Source organism: Globicephala melas, chromosome 17 (assembly GCF_963455315.2).
Source record: "Globicephala melas chromosome 17, mGloMel1.2, whole genome shotgun sequence".
NCBI lineage: Eukaryota > Metazoa > Chordata > Mammalia > Artiodactyla > Delphinidae > Globicephala > Globicephala melas.
Genome location: NC_083330.1, coordinates 43,868,768 through 43,890,201, shown reverse-complemented (window position 1 = coordinate 43,890,201; position 21,434 = coordinate 43,868,768). Strand labels below are relative to the sequence as shown.

Genomic DNA, 21,434 nt, shown 5'->3' with positions numbered 1-21,434 from the left:
GTATAGTATTTTTAAAATTTCCCGTCCAAGCTACTCGTAATTTATTCCCTCATTTTATCTTATCTTGGGTAAGATAGTTGTGTCTGAAACAGACAACCCCAAAATCTCAGGCGGAACACTATAAAAGTTAATTTCTCACTCACACAGAGAACCGTGTGGATGACTCAGGTATCCCAATTCCTTCCATCTTGTGACTCAGCTGTCCCCAGAGGACTACTTGGAGTCAATCACTAAAATTACTATATTCAGCCAGCTAGGGAAGAGGGAAGAGAGAGAGCTTAAAGGTTGATTGAAAGGATGATTTAGGGACTAGTCCTGGAAAGGGCGTACATCATTGTACTCACATTGCACTGGCCAGGACTGGATACGTGGCTGCATCTAGCTGCAAATGGAAGGAAAATGAAACAGGTGGGTATAAAACATCATCTCTGCCACAGATGATACAGAGAGGTTATTGCTGAACTAAAGCCACAAAACCACTTGGTAGCTATCTATAGAACCTAGATTTCTTAGATCTGCGTATAATAGGCTCATGTTTCTGAGGAGACATTCCAGTAATTAAAAGGCTTTTTGGTTGTATTTCTAGCACCGTTGCTGACTCTTTCTCATTGGGCATCAAACATTTTACTTCTTTGTGCCTGTTACATTTTAAATAGGAATATTGTTATTGACTTACCTTATGAGGAATGATAAACTTAAAAAAAAGTTTTTCCGTGGTAATTGCCATTTTAAGTGAAGATGACATTATTGCTTTATAATATCTTTATATTTATACTCAATTGTCCTTTGAATATACAACAGTTAGCCTTTACTTGTTAGATTTTGTTTTTTAAACATGTGATGAGTTATTCTAGGCTATCTACATACCTTATATTTATTCTTGCATTCTGAATCTGAGACATTTGTTTAGGGATGAACGTTGTTTTTTAATGTTCCCCCAAACTTAACTCTTTTGGAAGGAACTGCAACTTCAAATCTTAAAGGAATAAAAGTATGTTCTAACTGAGCTAATAGTTATGAATATTGTACTAATAATATAAATTAGTGAGAACAGACACAATTTACAGAAACTGATGGTAACTTTTACTGGCAAATTAAATTCTGCCATCTCTTCAGTAGCAGTTAACCGTTTGTTATACTTCAGACTCCTTGGAGAATCTCTTGAAAGCTACGGATTCTATCTCTAGAATATACTTATGTTCACAATTTAGTACACAGTTTTAGAAATTTCATGGATTTCTCTGAAGCCTATCCATGCATTAGCTGCTATTTTTAAGCATTTTTATCCTGCTCCAAAAATTTATTACCATGCCTATTATATTTTTACTTTAACAGACTGTATAAAGAGATGTTTAATGAGTCAGAGTTTTTATAAGATTTATAAGGAGAGTCTGTCTCCTTAATATTATTTGGACAGCAAGAATTATGCCCAGAGCCTGCACTGCTGCTGTAGCTGAATTTCCAACTATATTGTGGAATAGATTTATTAGAGGAAAATATGACATTTCCACATTTGACATTGACAAGATGAATGACATAAAATAACTTTAAACATTTAAATAACCTTTTTGAGCAATATCAAACTTCATTATAATGAACTTTAGTGATTTATCACTGTTCAGAGAAAGCTGTATATGAAAATCCAAGTAATTTAATGCCTCAAATTTCTCTTAATGAACTTCTTGTTCAGATGTACAAAGGTCTGTTTATTTGGGGCCAAAATTAGCTTGTGTGCAGATACATCATTTCTAGTACATCACTTCTAGTTGTGGTCGATCAAAGGATGGCTTATGATAGTTAATTCTGTTTTTTGGTGATCAACTACTACCAAATTGTACCTAGGCATATTTAAATTTGTTATGTTGTTTGCAACTCTGTATATAGGAAATGCTATGGAAGATAAATATTTCCTTTTTTCAGTGCCTTTGGAACCTTTATTTAACACTAGAGGAAGAGCAAGGCCAAAAAAGTGAATTAAGTTTCAAGGATATCCCCCACTATTTATTTACCATATTTGTTTCTGAAGTTATGCACAGTGAGCTAAATTAATTTCTCTATACTAGATCATTTGGTCAGATAACTAGTGATTCTTCTTTGTACAACTTAAATTGTCTGCTATTTATTATACTAGAAAACCATTGTTACTGTGAAAAATAGAGTGCTGTCAGAAGCACATATTTATAGTCTTTTAGAAAAAAAGCTTTAAATGGGATATTGATAAATATTTGTTCAGATTATGGGACTATCATATATGCTTAAATATAAAATCAAGTCTTTTTTCTTTCAAAATTATGCTTATGAAAAAAGGGAATCACTTTATTATAATTTATATCCTTGCCAAGTCACTAATATTACTGTTTGGGGAAGACATAGTCTGAAATGTCTTTATTCAGTGCTTGGTTAGAATGCACTAGAGTGAAAGTTCCACCGAACAAGGGCCTTGTCTGTCTTGTTCACTATTATATGTCTGCCACCTAGAAGAGTATTTGGCACATGATAGGCACTGAACATATTTGTTGAAAGAGTAAATGAATTAATGATTATAAAGAATAATGAATTAATGCATGCTTAAGTTAAAATTTCCTATGACAGCATCGTATACAGATTCAAGAATACTGTATCTCAGATCCTTTGGTAAAGGTCTCCTTTGGAAAACCGCCAAATGTTTTTCCCCCAAAGTGTATACAGCTTTCCTCTTGAGGAAAAGTTCATGCAGCACAGGGCAGCTGAAAATCAAGCAGAAAACTAAAGTCTTACTGGCCTAAGGTGTCAAGGGACGGAATTTGGGACTGCCGGAATGGCTGGAAATTGAGTGGATAGATCCCAGAAAGGAGGGAGTTGTAGTAGGATAGCCCTAAAATCTATGAAAAAACTCCCCTGAAATACCTAGGTGACCCCTGAACTCTGCAGAAAGATTCCAAGGAGCTCAATGGAAAATAATAGCAGTTAGGCTGAAAAAGCTGACTATAGAGATTTTACCTGCTACTCTCTGCAGGGGAGACAATTTGGTGTTTGATTCCCACCAAATTAAGGGGTTTTAAACATTTGTGCCCAGAGACCCATTCTAAAACACAAAACCAGCCTCCATAAGTTTGACTTTATTAGCCAGTGATTTAACTGCCAGGTATAATAAAAATCCTCACTCTTAGGAGCAGATAAGAAGCTGTAAAAGTCTCTACTGCATAACATCCACAAAATCCAGTTTATAATAGACAACTACTAGACATGTGAAGAATCAGGATAATGTGATTTAATGTCAAGACTATCCACCCCAAAATGGTAGCTGACCCTAAAATTAGCAGAATTAGCAGACTTTAAAGTAACTGTAATATATTCAGTGACCTTAAGGGAGATGCATGATCATGATGACTGAATAGATGGGCAATTTCAACAGAGAAATAGAAACTATAAAGAAGAATAAACAGTCTAGAACTGAAAAGTACAATATCTGAAATAAACATTTTACTGAATGGATTTAACAGCAGATTGGAGAAGGAAGAGGAAAAAGTTGATGAACTTGGAGCTAGATCAACAAAATTTGCCAGTCCAAAGAATGGATAAAAAAGATTACAAAAAATGAACAGAGCCTTGATGGCCAGTGGGACAGTATCAAACTAACATGTGGGGCTTCCCTGGTGGCTCAGTGGTTGGGAGTCCGCCTGCCGATGCAGGGGACACAGGTTCGTGCCCCGGTCCGGGAGGATCCCACATGCCGCGGAGCGGCTGGGCCCGTGAGCCATGGCCGCTGAGCCTGCACATCCGGAGCCTGTGCTCCGTGGTGGGAGAGGCCACAGCAGTGAGAGGTCCGTGTACTGCAAAAAAAAAAAAAAAAAAAACTAACATATGAATAGCAGAAAGAGAGATAAGAGACAGACATAGCAGATAGTCGGGCAAAAAATATGTTCATTGAACCCCAGCTAGGATAAATAAAAGGAAAACCACATCTAGGCATATCTTAATCAAACTGCTGCACATCGAAGATGGAAAGAAAATGTTAATGCAGCCAAAGGGGGAAAAAGCCCACATTACTACAGAGGAATTACAATATCAATGAAGGATGACTTAATCAGAAATGATTGGAGACCAGAAGACAATGGAATGACCTATTTAAAGTTCTGAAAGGATAAAGCTATCAACCTGGAATTCTATATTCAGAACAAAATATCCATGAAAATGAACGTGAAATAAGGACATTTTTCAAATAAACAAAACTTGAGAGAATTCATTGCTAGGAAACCTGCAACACCAAGAAATGCTTAAGGAAGTTGTTCAGGCTGGAGGGAAATGACATCAGATGAAACTTGGATCCACAAGAAGGAATGAACAGTACCAGAAATGGTAAATATGTCTATAAATAGATTTTATCCTCAGAAAATACTTTGTAAGCATATAAAGCAATGAAAGAAGAACTTGGTAGATGTGACTAAATAAACACCTTAAACTTCTTCAAAAATCACAAAATTAAAGGGCAAATATTAAGAGGAAGTAAATATGAAAGATTTAAAATCAAAGAGGACCATTAATGTTCCAGTGTTAAAATGGGTAAAAAATATGAACAGATAAATCATTGAAAAAATAAAGAGGGCTGTAAGCGTGAACAAACGTTCAATTTGTTTAGTAATCAAAGAAATGGAAATGAAAGTACTTTTTTTGCCACTTAGAAAAAACTATTGAAATGATATAGGGTGTTGATGAGAATTCAGGGAAGTAAGCACCTTTCCAGTTGGTGGGAGCATAAATTGGAATGAAACTGTTGGGTAGTTTATTTCAAGAACATATTTTGGAAGTCCATACTACCTAGGTAGCAAGAAATTCATACACCAAGAAGTAGCCTACCAAATTAGGTCAGAGGTAGGTAGAAAGGAGATCATTATTCAATAAGTGGTGTTGAGATAACTAGCTAGCCATTTAGAAAAACTCAAATTTTGATCTCTACTTAGTCCTAACATGAAAATAAATTGAAATGGATGAAAGATGTAAACAATAAACAAATCATAGAAGTACCAGAAAGAAACATGAGCAAATTTTAAAAATATAATCTTGGAGTGAGCAAGATGGTCCAAGACAGATATAGAATCCAAAAGTCATAAAGAGAAAGATATGTTAATTTGAACACACACACACAAAATTTTAAATTCCTACATTGGAAAATTACCATAGTTTTTTAAAAAAATTATTTGACACATAATAACAAAGTTCCTTTACATAAAAGGCCTTATACCAACAGCAGGATATGAACATGTGGTTAGTTCACAGAAAATGAAATGTGACTTGGAAACGTTTGAGAACCACATATAATACCAAATATATAGTCATTAAAATTTTTTCTTTATTCCTCATCTTCTCTCAACCTCTCAACATAAGTATATATGGCTGAAAAAGTTTAATGGCCTGTTATGCTTTTGTAATATAAAATAGTATTTTAGTAGCATCTAAAATAGAAAGTCTCGTTTCTTTATGTTCTTGATTCTCACTTGAGTATGAGATAGCTCAGGCTTCACTAGTGACCAGAATTAATGATCAATAGAGACTGTGCTGGGAATCTCTGTACCTATTCCCTCCTCACTTCAAACAAACAGAAACAACTTTATACTTAGTCCTCTTTCTGTTCTCTTCAACAGTGCTATTAAGTGTTTTTGCATTCTACTTTTATTACATTCATGTTTTAGAGGTGCTGAACATCTGGGTGTCAGACATCAGTAAAAGAAATTGAAATCAGAAACCGTTGGTACTCTTTGCTCTTATACTTAGCGTTTATCAACACAAAATTACTGGATTTTCTCTGTCTTACCTTTGCGAGAAGTAACAGAAGAAACCTAGTTTTAGCTGAATAACAGAGGCAGAAACAGATATTCAAGAGTATAATGGGGTTTTCTCTTGGTAAATTAATTTCTTTATTGTCTATAAACTTTATTTTGCCTAGCCTTCTATCTCCAAAATACCCTTTCATGAGTCTTAAATCACATAGGCACGTGGGTGGTTAGTAGATGCTACTAAAACATTTGTAGTTAGGAGATGTTTATTGGTTGAATATTTTAAATCTGTAATTCTTGAAGTTGTATAATGTCAGGATATTCAACATGTCTTATTTATCCTGTGGCACAAGGGTCCCCAACACCCCTAACCCACGGACCACTGCCAGTGGCAGCACAGCAGGAACCGGGCAGCACAACAGGAGGTGAGTGGCAGGTGAGCAAGCGAACCTTCATCTGTATTTACAGCTGCTCCCCCATCGCTCGCATTACCGCCTGAGCTCCACCACCTGTCAGGTCAGTGGCAGCATTAGATTCTCATAGGAGCGCACACCCTACTTTGAACTGCGCATTCGAGGGATCTAGGTTGTGCGCTCCTTATGAGAATCTAGTGCCTGATGACCTGAGGTGGAGCTGAGAATATGATGTTAGCACTGGGGAGCGGCTGCAAATACAGATTATCGTTGGCAGAGGGGTTTGACTGCACAGAGACCGTAATCAATTGCTTGCAGACTCATATCAAAACCCTATCAGTGAGTGGCAAGTGAAAACAAGCTTAGGGCTCCCACTGATTCTGCATCATGGTGAGTTGTATAATTATTTCATTATATATTACAGTGTAATAATAATAGAAGTAAAGTGCACAATAAATGTAATGCACTGAATGCAATGAATCCCGAAACCGTTTCCCCACCCCCGTCCATGGAAAAATTGTCTTCCATGAAACCAGTCCCTGGTGCCAAAAAGCTTGGGGATGGCTGCTGTAGTGCTTGTGGGGTAAAGATTCTTTTCACAGTTTAAAAAGCTGGATGTAGTAAGATTGTATCACTTACAGAGAATCTTACAGCAATAACAAGCCAAAAGCAAAGATATGAACAGAATCCTCAGTTCCTCACTTCCACTTATGTGTGTTCTGCATCATAATTTATTTATCCAGTGTTTATTAGGCACCTACAATAAGTTACAAGTTGTATTAGGTACTAGAGATACAAAGCTTGTCTTACATTTCACTTCAGCTAACATTTAGCATAGTGCCTGGTTTTAGCACGTGCCAATTTCACTTCCTTCTCATAACATCTATTTGAAGTAAGTGGTATCATCCATATTTTGTAGTGGAGATCACAGACTCAGGAATGGACATTATCTGAGATTTTATAACTAACAGTGGCTGACCAGATCTTGACTCCCAAATTCTCTTCTTTATACATCCAGACTGGGTGTTTTTTATTTGCCCCTCCAGATCCACTCCTCATCCTTCCTTGACTTTCTCTGTGCCCCAGAGGAGGTTGACCTAGTCTAAGGACTGCCTCACTTGGGGTCCTTTTTTGGTTTCTTGTTGGATTTAGCCAGTGTGAGGCATTGGCGGATATTGGAGATCCAGAGAAGAGAGAAGCTGGGTATTTATTCTTCCAGTTGCCATTTGACAGCTCTCTCCCTGCTCCTTCTTTCAGAAAGCTGGCAGTGGCTTCCTGAGGACTTTGCCATCCCTGTTAGTTCCTTTAACCCTACCCACACCTTTGTAAATGAGCCCTTCAGTTATCTCTTTGAAACTGCTTTGTTTTTTTTGCCAGGACCCTGACTGATACATAACAGCTTTTCAAACATGGGCTACTATTTTGTATGGATTTGAGTTTTCTAACTGTTTTTATCCTGTGTTTATAAGTTGAGCATTTAAAATCTGCAACACATTTTCATGTCAAACAATATTGTAATTGTTTATTAGGTGCTTCACCTGGAATGGTCAACTTCCATAGTTTTTACGAAGAATTAAAAAATAGCGTGCTGCCAAATTAGATGTATTTTATGATGCATCAGTACGAAGTTATCAGCACTTCTACTACATCTTTGGTCCATAAAGCTTTGACACGTCGTAGAAATACCTTTGTTGTGGGCTATTCCTATTTCTTAATTCTGTATTCCTCAAGAGGTACAAAAAAGTTAGAATCAAAGAGATCTTGACTTTAAAGAGGTATAAACACTGTGGGCTAGAGAAGGTTAGGTAAGCAGGTTCAGGTCTTTGTCCTTCATACCAGTCTCAGGTGCAAGTCTTCAATTTAAGTACATAAGAAGGTCAGGAGGTGGGGCTCCTTTGCCAGCGATAAAAACTAATTTTTCAACCAGTTTCTTCAGGGGGATGAAAGTGTGTAGCAGCAATTGGCAGAGAGTCTTCGTTACTTGTTGGAGTTGTGCTAGACTGGAAAAGAGGGGGAAAGAGAGCCATTTCTCATATTTTAATTAGCAGGTGATTGGAATTTCTTGTGACATTGGTGTTAAGAGAATTGCCTCCTATATGATATTAGATACTTGGTTGAAAATACATAATATGGGGTCTACTTGTATTTTACTCTCCTTTTCTGTTTCACTAAGCTCTTCTGGCATCTGCAGTTACAGATCTATACTTTTATTTAGAGGGGAAAGGTATCCCCACTAAGCCAACAGCCATAACATCATGGAGGCCAACCTCAGTTATCTTTTTCCCCCACTGCTTTTCTTCATGTTATCGATGTGTTGTACTTCGACAAATCTTTGTGATAGTAAATCAGTTTAAAGAATATCCAAAGTTGGGGATTATTAGGAGTTGTATATATTTCAAATTATATCATTAAGTATATTTACTGCCTCTCATCTTCTGTTCCTGCTCTGAAATGATGTAAACTACTCTAGGTTTTTAATACATAATTTATTTTGCATTTGATCCAGTAGACCTCATATTTGTCTTTGTAAACTTGGTGTGAACTAATTGGACATTTTAAAAAGTAGAGCATGTATATGCCTAGGAGGCATGACAGTGAAATAACAAGATTTTTTCTTGTGCTTATGAAATAGTATCATCACTTCAGTGACATTGTGTCATTTTAAGAAATACTCATTTGGTATTTATTCACAGTGTCTATGTTTCTCACTTCATCTTGGCTGTGTGTGGTATTAAAGAAATTGCAATATTCAAGTTCTACATTTAAAACCTTATTAAAACATTGAAGGTAATCAGGGCAGAAAAACAAGTGAACACTGTAAAAATTTCTTATCTGAGTTATAAAATGTGAGTACAGTTTAGTTAGGAGGAGAGAAAAGGGAGTGGCATTTCAGACGGGGGAATGGCTTGAATAAGGCATGGAATTGAGGGATAGTTAAGACCAGCCCTAGATGATATGTAAAATATAATTGTCTTTTGTTTTCTGCGACAATTTTTGAGATACTGATAGTGACTGGAGTTGTTTCTTGAAGGCAGCTGCAGACAGATGATGGTACTGAGGCCGAGATATCAGAAGACCTGAATTTGACCCTGAACCCTGTTATTTCCTAACTGTGCAATGTTTAACCCTCTCTGCACTTCAGTTTTCTCATCTATCAAATCAGGATAATACCCATTCCATAGGGCAATGAAGTTTAAATCAAAAGTGCTTTAAAAGCACTTTAAAACTCTACTGTGTAGTGGTATTATTATATACAACATATTTTCCCTTATTTTTCCAACCAGCAACCCAGCTCTTTGTTTTAGAACTCAAATAATATTTTTGTCTTAATGGTGTGTGCATTTATGAGGCCGAACATAACAGTAGTACTTACAGATTGATACAGTTGATAGTTTAAAAAGTTGAGTTCAAAAAGAATAGTACTGGGGCTTCCCTGGTGTCGCAGTGGTTGAGAGTCCGCCTGCCGATGCAGGGGACACGGGTTCGTGCCCCGGTCCGGGAGGATCCCACATGCCGCGGAGCGGCTGGGCCCATGAGCCGTGGCCGCTGAGCCTGCGTGTCCGGAGTCTGTGCTCCGCAACGGGAGAGGCCACAGCAGTGAGAGGCCCGCATAACGCAAAAAAAAAAAAAAACCCCAAAAAGAATAGTACTATATTAAATGATGCAAATAATAGATTTTTATTTTTCATTGGATAATAAAATCAGCTTTTTCTAAAAATAAGTAAAGTTTCTAAATCACTGAAAGTTTTTTTTTATAATTTCACACATTTTTGTCATCTGTTCAAATTGGCAGAATTTCTGTAGTGCTTTTTTTTTTGGTGGTTAAGGGTAGTCTCAGAAATCCAAGTTAGTTTACTAGTTTCTAAGTGTTTATGCAAATAAACAGTTTGATTAAAAACTCTTTGTTGTGGGTGAACCACATAATCTTAATTTCATATACCACTAGAATAATTAGGTTTAGTTCTTTACTTAATACTCTTGAGTCTCTGATTTCCCATCTGCAAAGTTAGAGTAAACTTTATGTATATGGCTAAAACTTGTATATTGTAAATCACTGAGAGGAGGGGAAGGAGGGACGAATATGTCCACACTTCAGGGTGGTGGGGTGAAATATTGACTATATCTTTTGAATCTGCTGTTATGCAGGGCCTCTTATTAATCTTGTAGGTGGCTTGCAAGATGGCTTCCTTTCTTTTTAAGATGAATTCTGTAATAGCCTATAGTTTGTCATAATGTCTGAAAGACTCCCTCTAAATCTGGTGAAAATGGACTCCGCTGTTTTCAAGAGTTGTAGTAACAGAGACAAATTTAATATATATAAGTTTATAACTATTGGTTTTGTGATATATATTTCTTCTCCAGACATATCTCATTGAGTACAGAGACCCGTGTCTATCTTGTTTATGGTGGTAACCTCCTGAGGTTTAGCACATGCTAGGCTTAGACTTTAACTTTGAAATTAAGCCAAAGTCCCCTTGATTGAGGCATTCCCAATACTGTTGAGTCACATGCTTTTAGACACCTTTCATGGATTTTTTCTACAGATAGTCATTAATTTATGTGGGTTTTTTTAATGTCTCTTGTATCTCTATACATAGGTTTTTAAGTACTACCTCACTATAGCCCCATAGGCTGAAAATGACTATAAACTGAGGTTTTTTTTTTTTTTTTTTTAATGGCACTTTTATTTTCAGTGCCTAAACTAATGAAAAGCAAGGAGCTTTGTTTTGGAGGCCAAGCCTATAGAATTCTGTTTTTAAGTGAAAGTGTTTAGCAGACTCTTTAGAATTAGTGGTTCTTGACCAGCGTGTGCAACTAAATTACTGAGGAACATTTTCAAAATATACAAGTTCTGTACCACATCCTCAATTTGATTGGGTAGCTCTAGAGTGGAATACGTTTTTTGTCGTTGGTGGGGTTCAATTAGCTGGGTTTTTTTTTTTTGCGGTACACAGGCCTCTCACTGTTGTGGCCTCTCCCATTGCGGAGCATAGGCTCCGGACGCGCAGGCTCAGCAGCCATGGCTCACGGGCCCAGCCGCTCCGCGGCATGTGGGATCTTCCCAGACCCGGGCATGAAACCGTGTCCCCTGCATCGGCAGGCGGACTCTCAACCACTGCGCCACCAGGGAAGCCCTTAGCTGTTTTTTTGTTTAAAACTATACGCAATAGATGCTCATGATACAATTGTAAACTATGCAGAAAGCAGAAAGTGAATACTAAAGATTATTCTCCCCAAGGTAGCCATTGTTAATGGTTTAACATTTTTCCAGAAATTGTGTAGGTACATGTAAACCTCTGTGGGTGCGTTTTTTTCCACAAATGGGTTCATACTATACATACTATTTTGCGGTTATTATTGTTCACTCAGTATTATGTAGCGAGATCTTTTCCTTATCATTACATGTAAATTGTGGTTGGCTCCTTTTTTTTTACCAGTTCCCTGTGGGACACAAGTTATTTCCAGGTTTTGTGTGGGGCTTGTTTGCCTTGTTTTGTTTTGTTTGCTTGTATCAGCTAGGCTGCAGTGAGTTTCCTTGCACAGTATTTCTTTGCACACTTGTGTCATATTTTCTGAAGGATAAATTTTACATGTAGGATTGCTGGTCAAAGCAATTTTGAAGTTTAATAGATAGTGCCAAATTGGTTCCCCAGAGTTGTGCTGATTTGCGGTCCTCCCAACAATATGTGAGGTGCTTCTTTCAATACACGTTCACCAACCCTTTCAACCTTTGTCAGTCTGATGTGTACAAAGATGGTGTATCTAGTGTTTGAATTTTCATTTCTTTAGTGTTGTTGAACACTGTTTCCTATCTTCCTAATTTTTGTAATTCTTTTTCTCCAAACTTCCTCCTTATATCCTTGCTCATTTTACTGCTAGGTTGTACATCTTTTTCTTACTTATGTGTAAAAGCTGTTTGTATACTAAGGAAATTTGTTCATTGTTATACATGTTTTACTAATTTATCACATCATCCTACTCTGTAGTATTTTTTACCATATAAAAATATTAAATTTTTTAGTATTCAAATTTGTTTCTTTTCCTTTGATGCCTGTTTATTTGCAGAATGTTTTAGGAAGTCTTCCTAAGTGGGATGACAGTATGTTCTAGTTTGCCCCTGTTATCCTAGTTTAAATATTAATAGCACCTCCATTCACTCTTACTAGGTTCTTTTTTGGATAATGAATTATATGGGTATCAAATTTCTAAAAGTGTGTTTTGAAAAATTCTCTAGCTGATATTCATTAAATACCACTGGTTTAATGTTTTAAATGATAAATTCTTAGGACAGAATCCCCAAGATAGAGTCCCTCTACAGTTCTGTTCATTGATACATATATTGAACCCTGGAGTACAGAAAGCATTTTGAGATGCAAGAGAAAATAATAACTATAAAGAAGAAAATATGCAGAAATTTTTAGTTCATTTACCATCACACTCTATATTTCCCTCAGAATTAAGGGAATATGCTGCAGATGATGGGAAAATATAAACTGATAGACATGAGTAAAGTTTGCCTGAGTGAAATTGTGTGGATATCACCTCAGGGAGTTTTTTTTTTCTTTGACCTTTAATCGTGGTATAACAATCACCGAGAAAAATGCATTAATCATGAATCTGTGGGTCAGTGATTTATCACAAAGTGAACATACCTTTGTAACCACTATACATGTGCCTCTTCCTTTGTGCCTCTCCTCAAAAGGTAGCTACAGTACTGACTTATAACATCATAGATTAGCTCTGTCTGTTTTCGTTTCGTTTTGTTTGCGGTACGTGGGCCTCTTACTGTTGTGGCCTCTCCCGTTGTGGAGCACAGGCTCCGGATGCACAGGCTCAGCAGCCATGGCTCACGGGCCCAGCTGCTCCGCGGCATGTGGGATCTTCCCGGACTGGGGCACGAACCCGCATCCCCTGCATCGGCAGGCGGACTTTCAACCACTGCGCCACCAGGGAAGCCCAGCTCTGTCTGGTTTTGAACTTTATTTAAATGGAATTATACAGTACACATCCTTTTATGAGAGATTCATTCTTGTTTTATGAGTAGCAGTATTTTGTTCATTTTCATTGCTTTCTGGTATACCAGAATATACCAGAATGTGGAATGAATATACCACAACCTGTTTATCCATTCTACCGTTGATGGAAATATGGGTTGTATCCAGTGTTTGGGCTTATTGTAACTAGTGTTGCTGTGAATATAGTTATGTAGATGTTTTGGTGCATGTGTGCATTCATTTCTCGTGCATTCATATCTAGGAGTATAAATTGGATAATAGAGTATCCATGTGTCCAAATTTGGTAGATACTGTTAAACAGTTTTTCAAAGTAGTTTTCCAAACTCCTACCAGCAGTCAACATCTTTGCTAATATTTGGAAATGTCAGTTGGAATTTTAGCCATTTTGCTGGGTGTGTAGTGGTCTCTCAGTGTGGCTTTAATGTGTACAACAAATGATGTTGAGCACTTTTTCATATTCTTTTGTGAAGTGCCTGTTATGTCCCTCACCCATTTTTCTATTATATTGTCTGCTTTGTCTTGTTGACGTCTAAGTATTCTTTCCATATTCTGGATACTGGTCCTTTATTAGTTTTATGTGGCAAATGTCTTCTCCCACTCCCTTAATACTGTCTCTTCATTTTATTGTAGTCCAATTTAACAGTCTTTCATTTTATGGTAAGTACTTTAGTATGTTTGGTTTAAGAAATATTTTTGTTGAAATATTCTCTTCTGTCAACTCGTAGAAGCGTTATGATTTTACTTTTCACATTTAGATCTATGAACCATGAATTGATTTTTATGCAGGGGGTTAGCTATAGGTCAAGTTCCTTTTCTCTTCTCAGATGGTAACCAGTAAAACAGTACTATGTTGTTTTTGTTTTGTTTTTGACGAGGCCATTCTTTATGCTCAGCAGTGTCACTTTTGGCAATAAGTTAAGTATCCATGTGTATATGTGGGACTTTTTTCCTGGACTGTGTTCTGTTCCACTGGTCTTTGTATCCATCTTTGTGATGTACCACACTGTCTTCCTAATTACTGTAACTTTATAATGAGTCATTATATCTGGCAGTGTAAGAGCATCCCCTGCCCCCCCCACACTTTGTTCTTCACAATTGTGTAAGCTCTACTTAGCCATTTGTATTTGCATGTCCATTTTATTGTCAATTTTTTTTTAACTCCTAAAGGCAGTGGGAATCATTGAGGTTTGAGTGTGATAAAAATCACAAGTTTTGTACAAGATTTTTTTTTTTTTTGTGGTACGCGGGCCTCTCACTGCTGTGGCTTCTCCCGTTGCGGAGCACAGGCTCTGAATGCGCAGGCTCAGCGGCTGTGGCCCACGGGCGCAGCCACTCCACAGCATGTGGGATCTTCCTGGACCGGGGCACGAACCCACGTCCCCTGCATCGGCAGGCGGACTCTCAACCACTGCCCCACCAGGGAAGCCCTGTACAAGATTTTAAGAATAAGGTCAGCTCAAATCTAGACTCTTAAGATTAAGTAATATCCGTGTTATATCAGCATTGGTTTTGTATTCTCTTGTAGACTACTCAATAAACTGGCCTTATTTAAAAAAATCAAAACCAAAAACTAATGATTAAAGAGCATACTTGTTTGAAGTTTCATAGAGAGTTTGTAAGTTTATTAAGAAACATGCAATTAAATAATCTTGGTGTTTTTGTTTTGCTTTTCAGAACATCTGTGATAAGTCTACCATAAATTGAACTCCTTCAAGAATTCTCTGAAGGAACCAAATAGGATTTTCTTACATCATGACTTAATCTGAATGCAAGAACAAGAAACAGGTTTTATCTCTAAATATAATGAAGGGCTGTGTGTAAACACAGACCCTGACTCAATTCTAATGAGCATTTTAGACATGAGTTTACATCGGCAAATGGGTTCAGATCGAGATCTTCAGTCTTCTGCTTCATCTGTGAGCTTGCCTTCAGTCAAAAAGGCACCCAAAAAAAGAAGAATTTCAATAGGCTCTCTGTTTCGGAGGAAAAAGGATAACAAACGTAAATCAAGGGAGCTAAATGGCGGGGTGGATGGAATTGCGAGTATTGAAAGTATACATTCCGAAATATGTACTGATAAGAACTCCATTTTCTCTACAAATACCTCCTCTGACAATGGATTAACTTCTATCAGCAAACAAGTTGGAGACTTTATAGAGTGCCCCTTGTGCCTTTTACGGCATTCTAAAGACAGATTTCCTGAGATAATGACTTGTCATCATAGATCTTGTGTGGATTGCTTACGACAATACCTAAGGATAGAAATTTCTGAAAGTAGGGTTAATATCAGTTGCCCAGAATGTACTGAACGGTTTAATCCCCACGATATTCGCTTGATATTAAGTGATGATGTCTTGATGGAAAAATATGAAGAATTTATGCTTAGACGGTGGCTCGTTGCAGATCCTGATTGTAGGTGGTGTCCAGCTCCAGACTGTGGGTAAGAAGATTTTGTTTGATTTTTCTTGAGTTAATTTTTTTCTCTGTGGATAAAATAAGAATTTGCTGACTGTTACTCAAAAGAAAAATCTTAACATGCCAGGTATTCATTCATTCAGTAGACAGTAGACAAAAATATGTTGAGTATGTACCATGTGTCAGGGACAATGTTAGATATTAAAGGCAGGAATCTTGTCTTACTCATTTTTATATTGTCTTTGCATCATATATTCACTTAAGACTGTTTTCAGAAGAAAAGGATAAGATGGTAGAGTGCAGGATCTAGTCCTATTTATTTTCCCCATCCATTTGGAGAATTTTTATTTTGTTATAATAGATGAAATGAGCAGACATTTTGTTTGTTTGCTTTTGGTGGGGGAGTCACTCGTTTAAACTTAAATGACCCTTTTGAAAGGCACCTTAATGCGTGCCACAGTATGATGTGTTCATGAGTTGATGTGTTCTTGAGACACAAGATCTAGAGGTTATGTAATACTTCATTTGCCTCAAGTTTTTGAATTACAAATACCATTTTCCCAATATTTAAAGTAAAATAATTTTGCTTGTATATTTGGTTATTATGTTAACAGCAGCTCCGGTTAATAGGGTATTTACCATGTATGGTTGTCAGAACTAGAAAAAAATAGTCATATGCTTTTCACGAATAAGGAAAGCCATAAACCCTGGATGAGTTTAGCGTACCATTAGTAAGCCAGAGATTATAAATAAGAGTTTGGGAAAACCCAGAACTTCCAAGATTATCTGGGTATAATCAGAGACAAGGCTGAAATGTGAGTTTGATTTATCAAATGACAATTTCAGGACTCTGATCAAATCCATTATTAAAAACTTATTGAGCAGCAAATTTTCAGATTGTATTTAGTCTACCAATTCCATAATTTTAAGTGAGAAAGGTAATAGTATGTTTCTAGCCTGTGCAAATTCCACCAGTTTTCCCAGGTATCACTAGCACTTGACTGTCCACCAGGGATTTCTGTGAAACATAAAGCATTAAAAATATTAGATTATCTAATTATTTAACATTTTATGAATTCATTAGTTGTGTGAAGGACTCGGAGGTACTGTTCAGTATCACATTTGTATTATGATCTCCTATACTGCAGGATGCTTGTACTGTAACATAAATAACAAAATAATATATTAAAGATACTATCTAAACTGGGCCAAGGTTGGCTGTGCTTCCAGGTGTATGGTAGAAGCAAACTCTGGACCTGTGAAGGGTTAAATTCTCAAGAAAAAGATGGGGAGAAAATAGGGATAATGAACAGTGCCTTTAAATAATTTGAGCTAGAGAAGAAGAGCTTAGGTACGATTGTATCACTCTTGATCCCGTGGACCCCTGCAGAATATTTTCACTAATGCAGGTGTGTACATTCATTAGAGTAGATTTCAAGTTGATTACAAATTTTAGGTTTTAAAAAAAAGCCTTTTGCAAGTCATTATAGCAAATACCCTATAGCAAGAGTTCAAACAGAAGTATTTTACATTTCATCTGGACAAAGTGTGATTTTCTAACTGTCTTTCATGGAACCCCAGGATAAGAGGTGTTTCACAAGTTCCTTTAAGCATTTAATAGCTTTAAAAGAAAATGTGTGAAAATGATGGAACAAATTAAAAGGAGGCTTTCGTGTCAGAACCTGTGACCAGGAGAGATCGAGAGAGTAAATCCAGGAGCACAAGCTTTCTGGTCACTAAATAGGTATGTTCTCCTGTGCTGGGTTGATGGATCATGTCATCATAGTGGATAATATCAACACTATCAAGCTAATAGAACACAATAGATAGGGCTGACGTAGATTCTCACTTGTCTAAGAACTTGATTTGGGGACTTCCCTGGTGGTGCAGTGGTTAAGAATCTGCCTGCCAACGCAGGCAACACGGATTCAATCCCTGGCCCAGGGAGATCCCACAGGCCGCAGAGCAACTAAGCCCGTGCGCCACAACTACTGAGCCTGCGCTCTAGAGCCCGCGTGCCACAGCTGCTGAAGCCTGCGCACCTAGAGCCTGTGCTCTGCAACAAAGAGAAGCCACCGAGATGAGAAGCCCGTGCACTGCAACGAAGAGTAGCCCCCGCTCGCCACAACTAGAGAAAGCCTGTGCGTAGCAACGAAGACCCAATGCAGCCAAAAATAAATAAAATAAATAAATTTATTAAAAAAAAAAAAAGAACTTGATTTGGGGGGAAGAATGCCAAACCAACTGGGAAAGGATTGATTATTCACCATAGAGAATTGTGAAAATTAGCTATTTAAGGGGAAAAAATTAGATTGTCACCACATATAATAAATTAAAACAAAATCAAAACAGATTACAGAGGTAAGTTATATAAATAAAAGGACAAAATTAAACTAAAAGAAAATATAGATTGATTAGATCACTTACTGCTATTATTATTTAGTAAAATTGAACACACATCCTGTAACTTAGAAGATCCACTCCTAGTTAAATGCCTCAGAGAAACTCTTTACTTGTGTGCCAAGAGACATCTAGTTAAGAGACATTTTTAAGAATGTTCATAATAGCAAAGAAACAAACAAAAAAGTTCATTAACAGTAAAATGGATAAATGCATTTAGTCTCATGGTTACCTCTTGTGAGGAAGAAGAAGGGATGTGAACTTCAAAGGGGCAATCAAGGAACTTCTAAAGCCACAGATAAACAAGGTAACCATAGGTTCTGGTTTGCCCAAGATAGTTCCAATTCATGCTTATTGTACTGGTGTAAATTTTAATAGCATTACCTTTCTTTTTCAGGTGTTCCAGTCAGGTTGTGAATTATATGATCACCCTACTGATACTATTCTTAACTTGTGTGGTAGATTCAGGGGGTATTCATTTTATTATTCTTTATAAATCCTTTGGTGTATATGACATTTCTCAGTAAATTAAATTTTTTTCATAATCTCATACTCTCAGGTATTTTGCACATTTTCTTCTTATTGAGACATCATTGTTAAAAAATAATATGGCTTAGGTATTCTAAGTATTTTGGAGAGGAATACATGAATGTTAACTCAAGTATAAAATAATCTTAATAGAAACACCTACTTTAATAGATTCCTTTATTATGAAAACCACTTGATTGTTACATAAGTTTAACAGAGAATTAGTCTTGATTAATTTGGCTATAAATTAATTTTTGGTTTTGGTGGTTGTTAGTAGTCTTACGCACAAAGGACAAAGAAAACATGTCACAGAGATTAATCACTTTGTGTATTTTCATTTGTATTCAATTTATGCTGGCTCACTAGATTAGTAAGAGCATATTTTATATACTTGATTACGTTATAGGTTTTATGGTTGTGTTATGTGGAAAAGATCACCTGTGACAAAATTTATACATATGCTTTGAAAACATAGAATACTGCATAAGACCTCATTACAAATTACAATTGTACTTGGCATGAGCGTGGACAGACCTGATTTTGAATCTCTATCCTATCATGTTTTAAGGATTGAGAAGGTTTTTAATGTTATTGGTAGCATAATTCCTAGCACACAGTAAGCTTTTTATAGTTCTTATTTATCACTCCTCATCTCCATTTCTGAAGTTTTGTTTTTATTTTTTTAAATCAGACAGTTCTTCAAATATTTACTGCACCTGTGTGCCAGGTACTGGGAATTTTTAATAACTAACAAAAGATGAAAATCTCTGCCCTCTTGGAACTTATTAAAATCTTTGGATTCACAGAGAGAAATTTCTTATTTAAACTCCATTTATTACTGAAATCTGGCACAGAGGATACTGGTAAATATCTGACTGTTTGACAGTTATTCATAGCAATGCATAGCCAGTAGTACGTACTAGGACCACAGGCATGCGTGTAGTATTTTAATCCCTTTCATTGTACAACACACTTAAAAGACTTTTTTCTAGAAATGCTAAATGTGAAATTATGTTTTCCTCTTGCTTTTGATACTTACCAAAATGACCATTTTCTGTATCTGACACCAGTTTTACTTAAATATGTAGTTTAACACACTGAGAAATATTGCCCTTAGCTCAGAGTAGAAAGAAAACCTGGACCTGGTTTCTATTTGAGACTTCTGAGGGTTTCTGACCTAATAGTCTTTCCTCTCTTCTGAGGGCCAGGGCAGATTAAGCTTGTTTAAAGGACAGTATGTATTTCTGAAAACCCCTCTTGCGAAGGGGTCTAGGAGGCCAAACCTGTGTGCTGTGATTTAACCGGGGTGAAGTTATCTGGACTGCTTCTAGAACATGCCAGTTTATACAGGTTCAGAGAAAAATCTGGCCATGGCTGAGGAAAAGAATTACAGTGAGGGACATGTAGGAGGGGAAGCATAAGACCTGCCTTGGATAAAAATATCTATTACCTCTGCCTAGGAGGCTTAGTTTGTACATTGTCTAGGCAGATAGCAAAAAACTGGCATCTTGGTTTCTGTCATCACTTGTTTCAATTGGCTAAGACTACCCTTCTACTAGCACACATTATCCATGTCATCTCATGTGAGTGCTTTTGACTTTACTGGGGAGATTTGAATATGCAGGAACATTTATTATACTAGAATATAGTTAATGATTTAATGTCTGTGAGCCCCTCAACAGTAAAAATAAAAAGTATTTTTTTCTTTATAACCACAGGTTAACCACATGCTCGATAAAGTGTTATTGAATGAACAAATCTGAATATATGCCATTAATGTAAATCGTATGTCTTAGGAACAGTTAATAAACCATTTTTAAGCGGTGTGCTCAATTATAATCAGGTTTGTTAAGCTTTGAGCTGATTTACTGACATTTAAATGGCTCTAAATAATAACTTACTCTGGTGGAAGATACTGTTCATAATGGACACTGTTCATAATGGAGTGGCACCATAGGCTTAGGAACTAAGGAACATGTATTTTTAGAATTTTATTCTATCTATATGACTCTCATTCCCGTCCTCCAAAGAAGAGTTTTAGCCATAACTTGCCCATCTTTTGACATGCTGGAAATGCTTTTGTAGGCTAACCTTTTAGAACAGAGAACAGGTCCAACTTTGATTTTCTCCCGAGGAAACAATACATATGTCTGAGAAAACAAGAACCGAGTTGATACATAAGACACAGGAGACATATCAGCTTTCTTTTACTTCTTTTAATTAGCTAAAGAAGTTAGCTTTAGATATGCATCCCAAATGGCCTAACACTCCACCCTGAAATTAGACAGACTTCTGCAAATAATCTGGGCGGTTCTCTACAACCGTAGACCTCCCCTCCCCTACAGCATGTACTTGAAAGCAGAACAGAAAGCATCCTCTCTAGGAAAGCAGATCCTGAAAGGGGGAACCAGGAGATGAGCCTCACTTTGTCTAAACCGTCTCTCAAATATATTAATTAAGTCACTCCTTTTCCACGGAATAATAGTAACTTCTTGCTAATGGGATCATGAGCCTGTTGATTTGAATATAAAACTTGACTTTTCCCCTTAACTGGATCAAGTAATTTTGGTATTTCTGATTATATTTTCTTTGTTCTTTAAAGGTTGTGTTGAAGCTTTGTGCTTTTGGGGGAAAAGTTATCTTGGACTCCTGGATAATCTTTCTTTTCTTTTTTCTCATTTTTTAATTAAAAATTTTATTGAGACTATTATATCTTTCTTAGGATTCCATTTCATGTTTGGTATAGTTTGTTGTTCTTACTTGTTCCTTCATGAGGAATTTGCTCTAGGCAGAGTATACGACCCTAGTTGGTATTCCTACCTCCTCACTGCTAATTTGTGGAACTCTAGTACTGTGAAACACTCCCAGGAAACACATGTCATGGTCAAATAAATTTGGAAAATAATGTT

The 21,434-nt window shown here is 36.7% G+C and overlaps 1 protein-coding gene across 2 annotated transcripts in view; it reads left to right on the top strand.

Moving 5' to 3' along the window:
* Window positions 1-21,434, top strand: part of RNF19A (ring finger protein 19A, RBR E3 ubiquitin protein ligase) — a 61,408-nt gene that overhangs the window by 11,191 nt on the left and 28,783 nt on the right. Inside the window, exon 2 of one of the 2 annotated variants that reach the window (XM_030862998.2) lies at window positions 14,857-15,622. The exons of the other annotated variant lie outside the window; for it this stretch is intronic. Coding sequence (XP_030718858.1) covers window positions 14,949-15,622 — 674 coding nt within the window. The 5' untranslated portion in view covers window positions 14,857-14,948. The remainder of the gene's footprint in view (window positions 1-14,856; window positions 15,623-21,434) is intronic. 2 annotated transcript variants of the gene reach the window in all.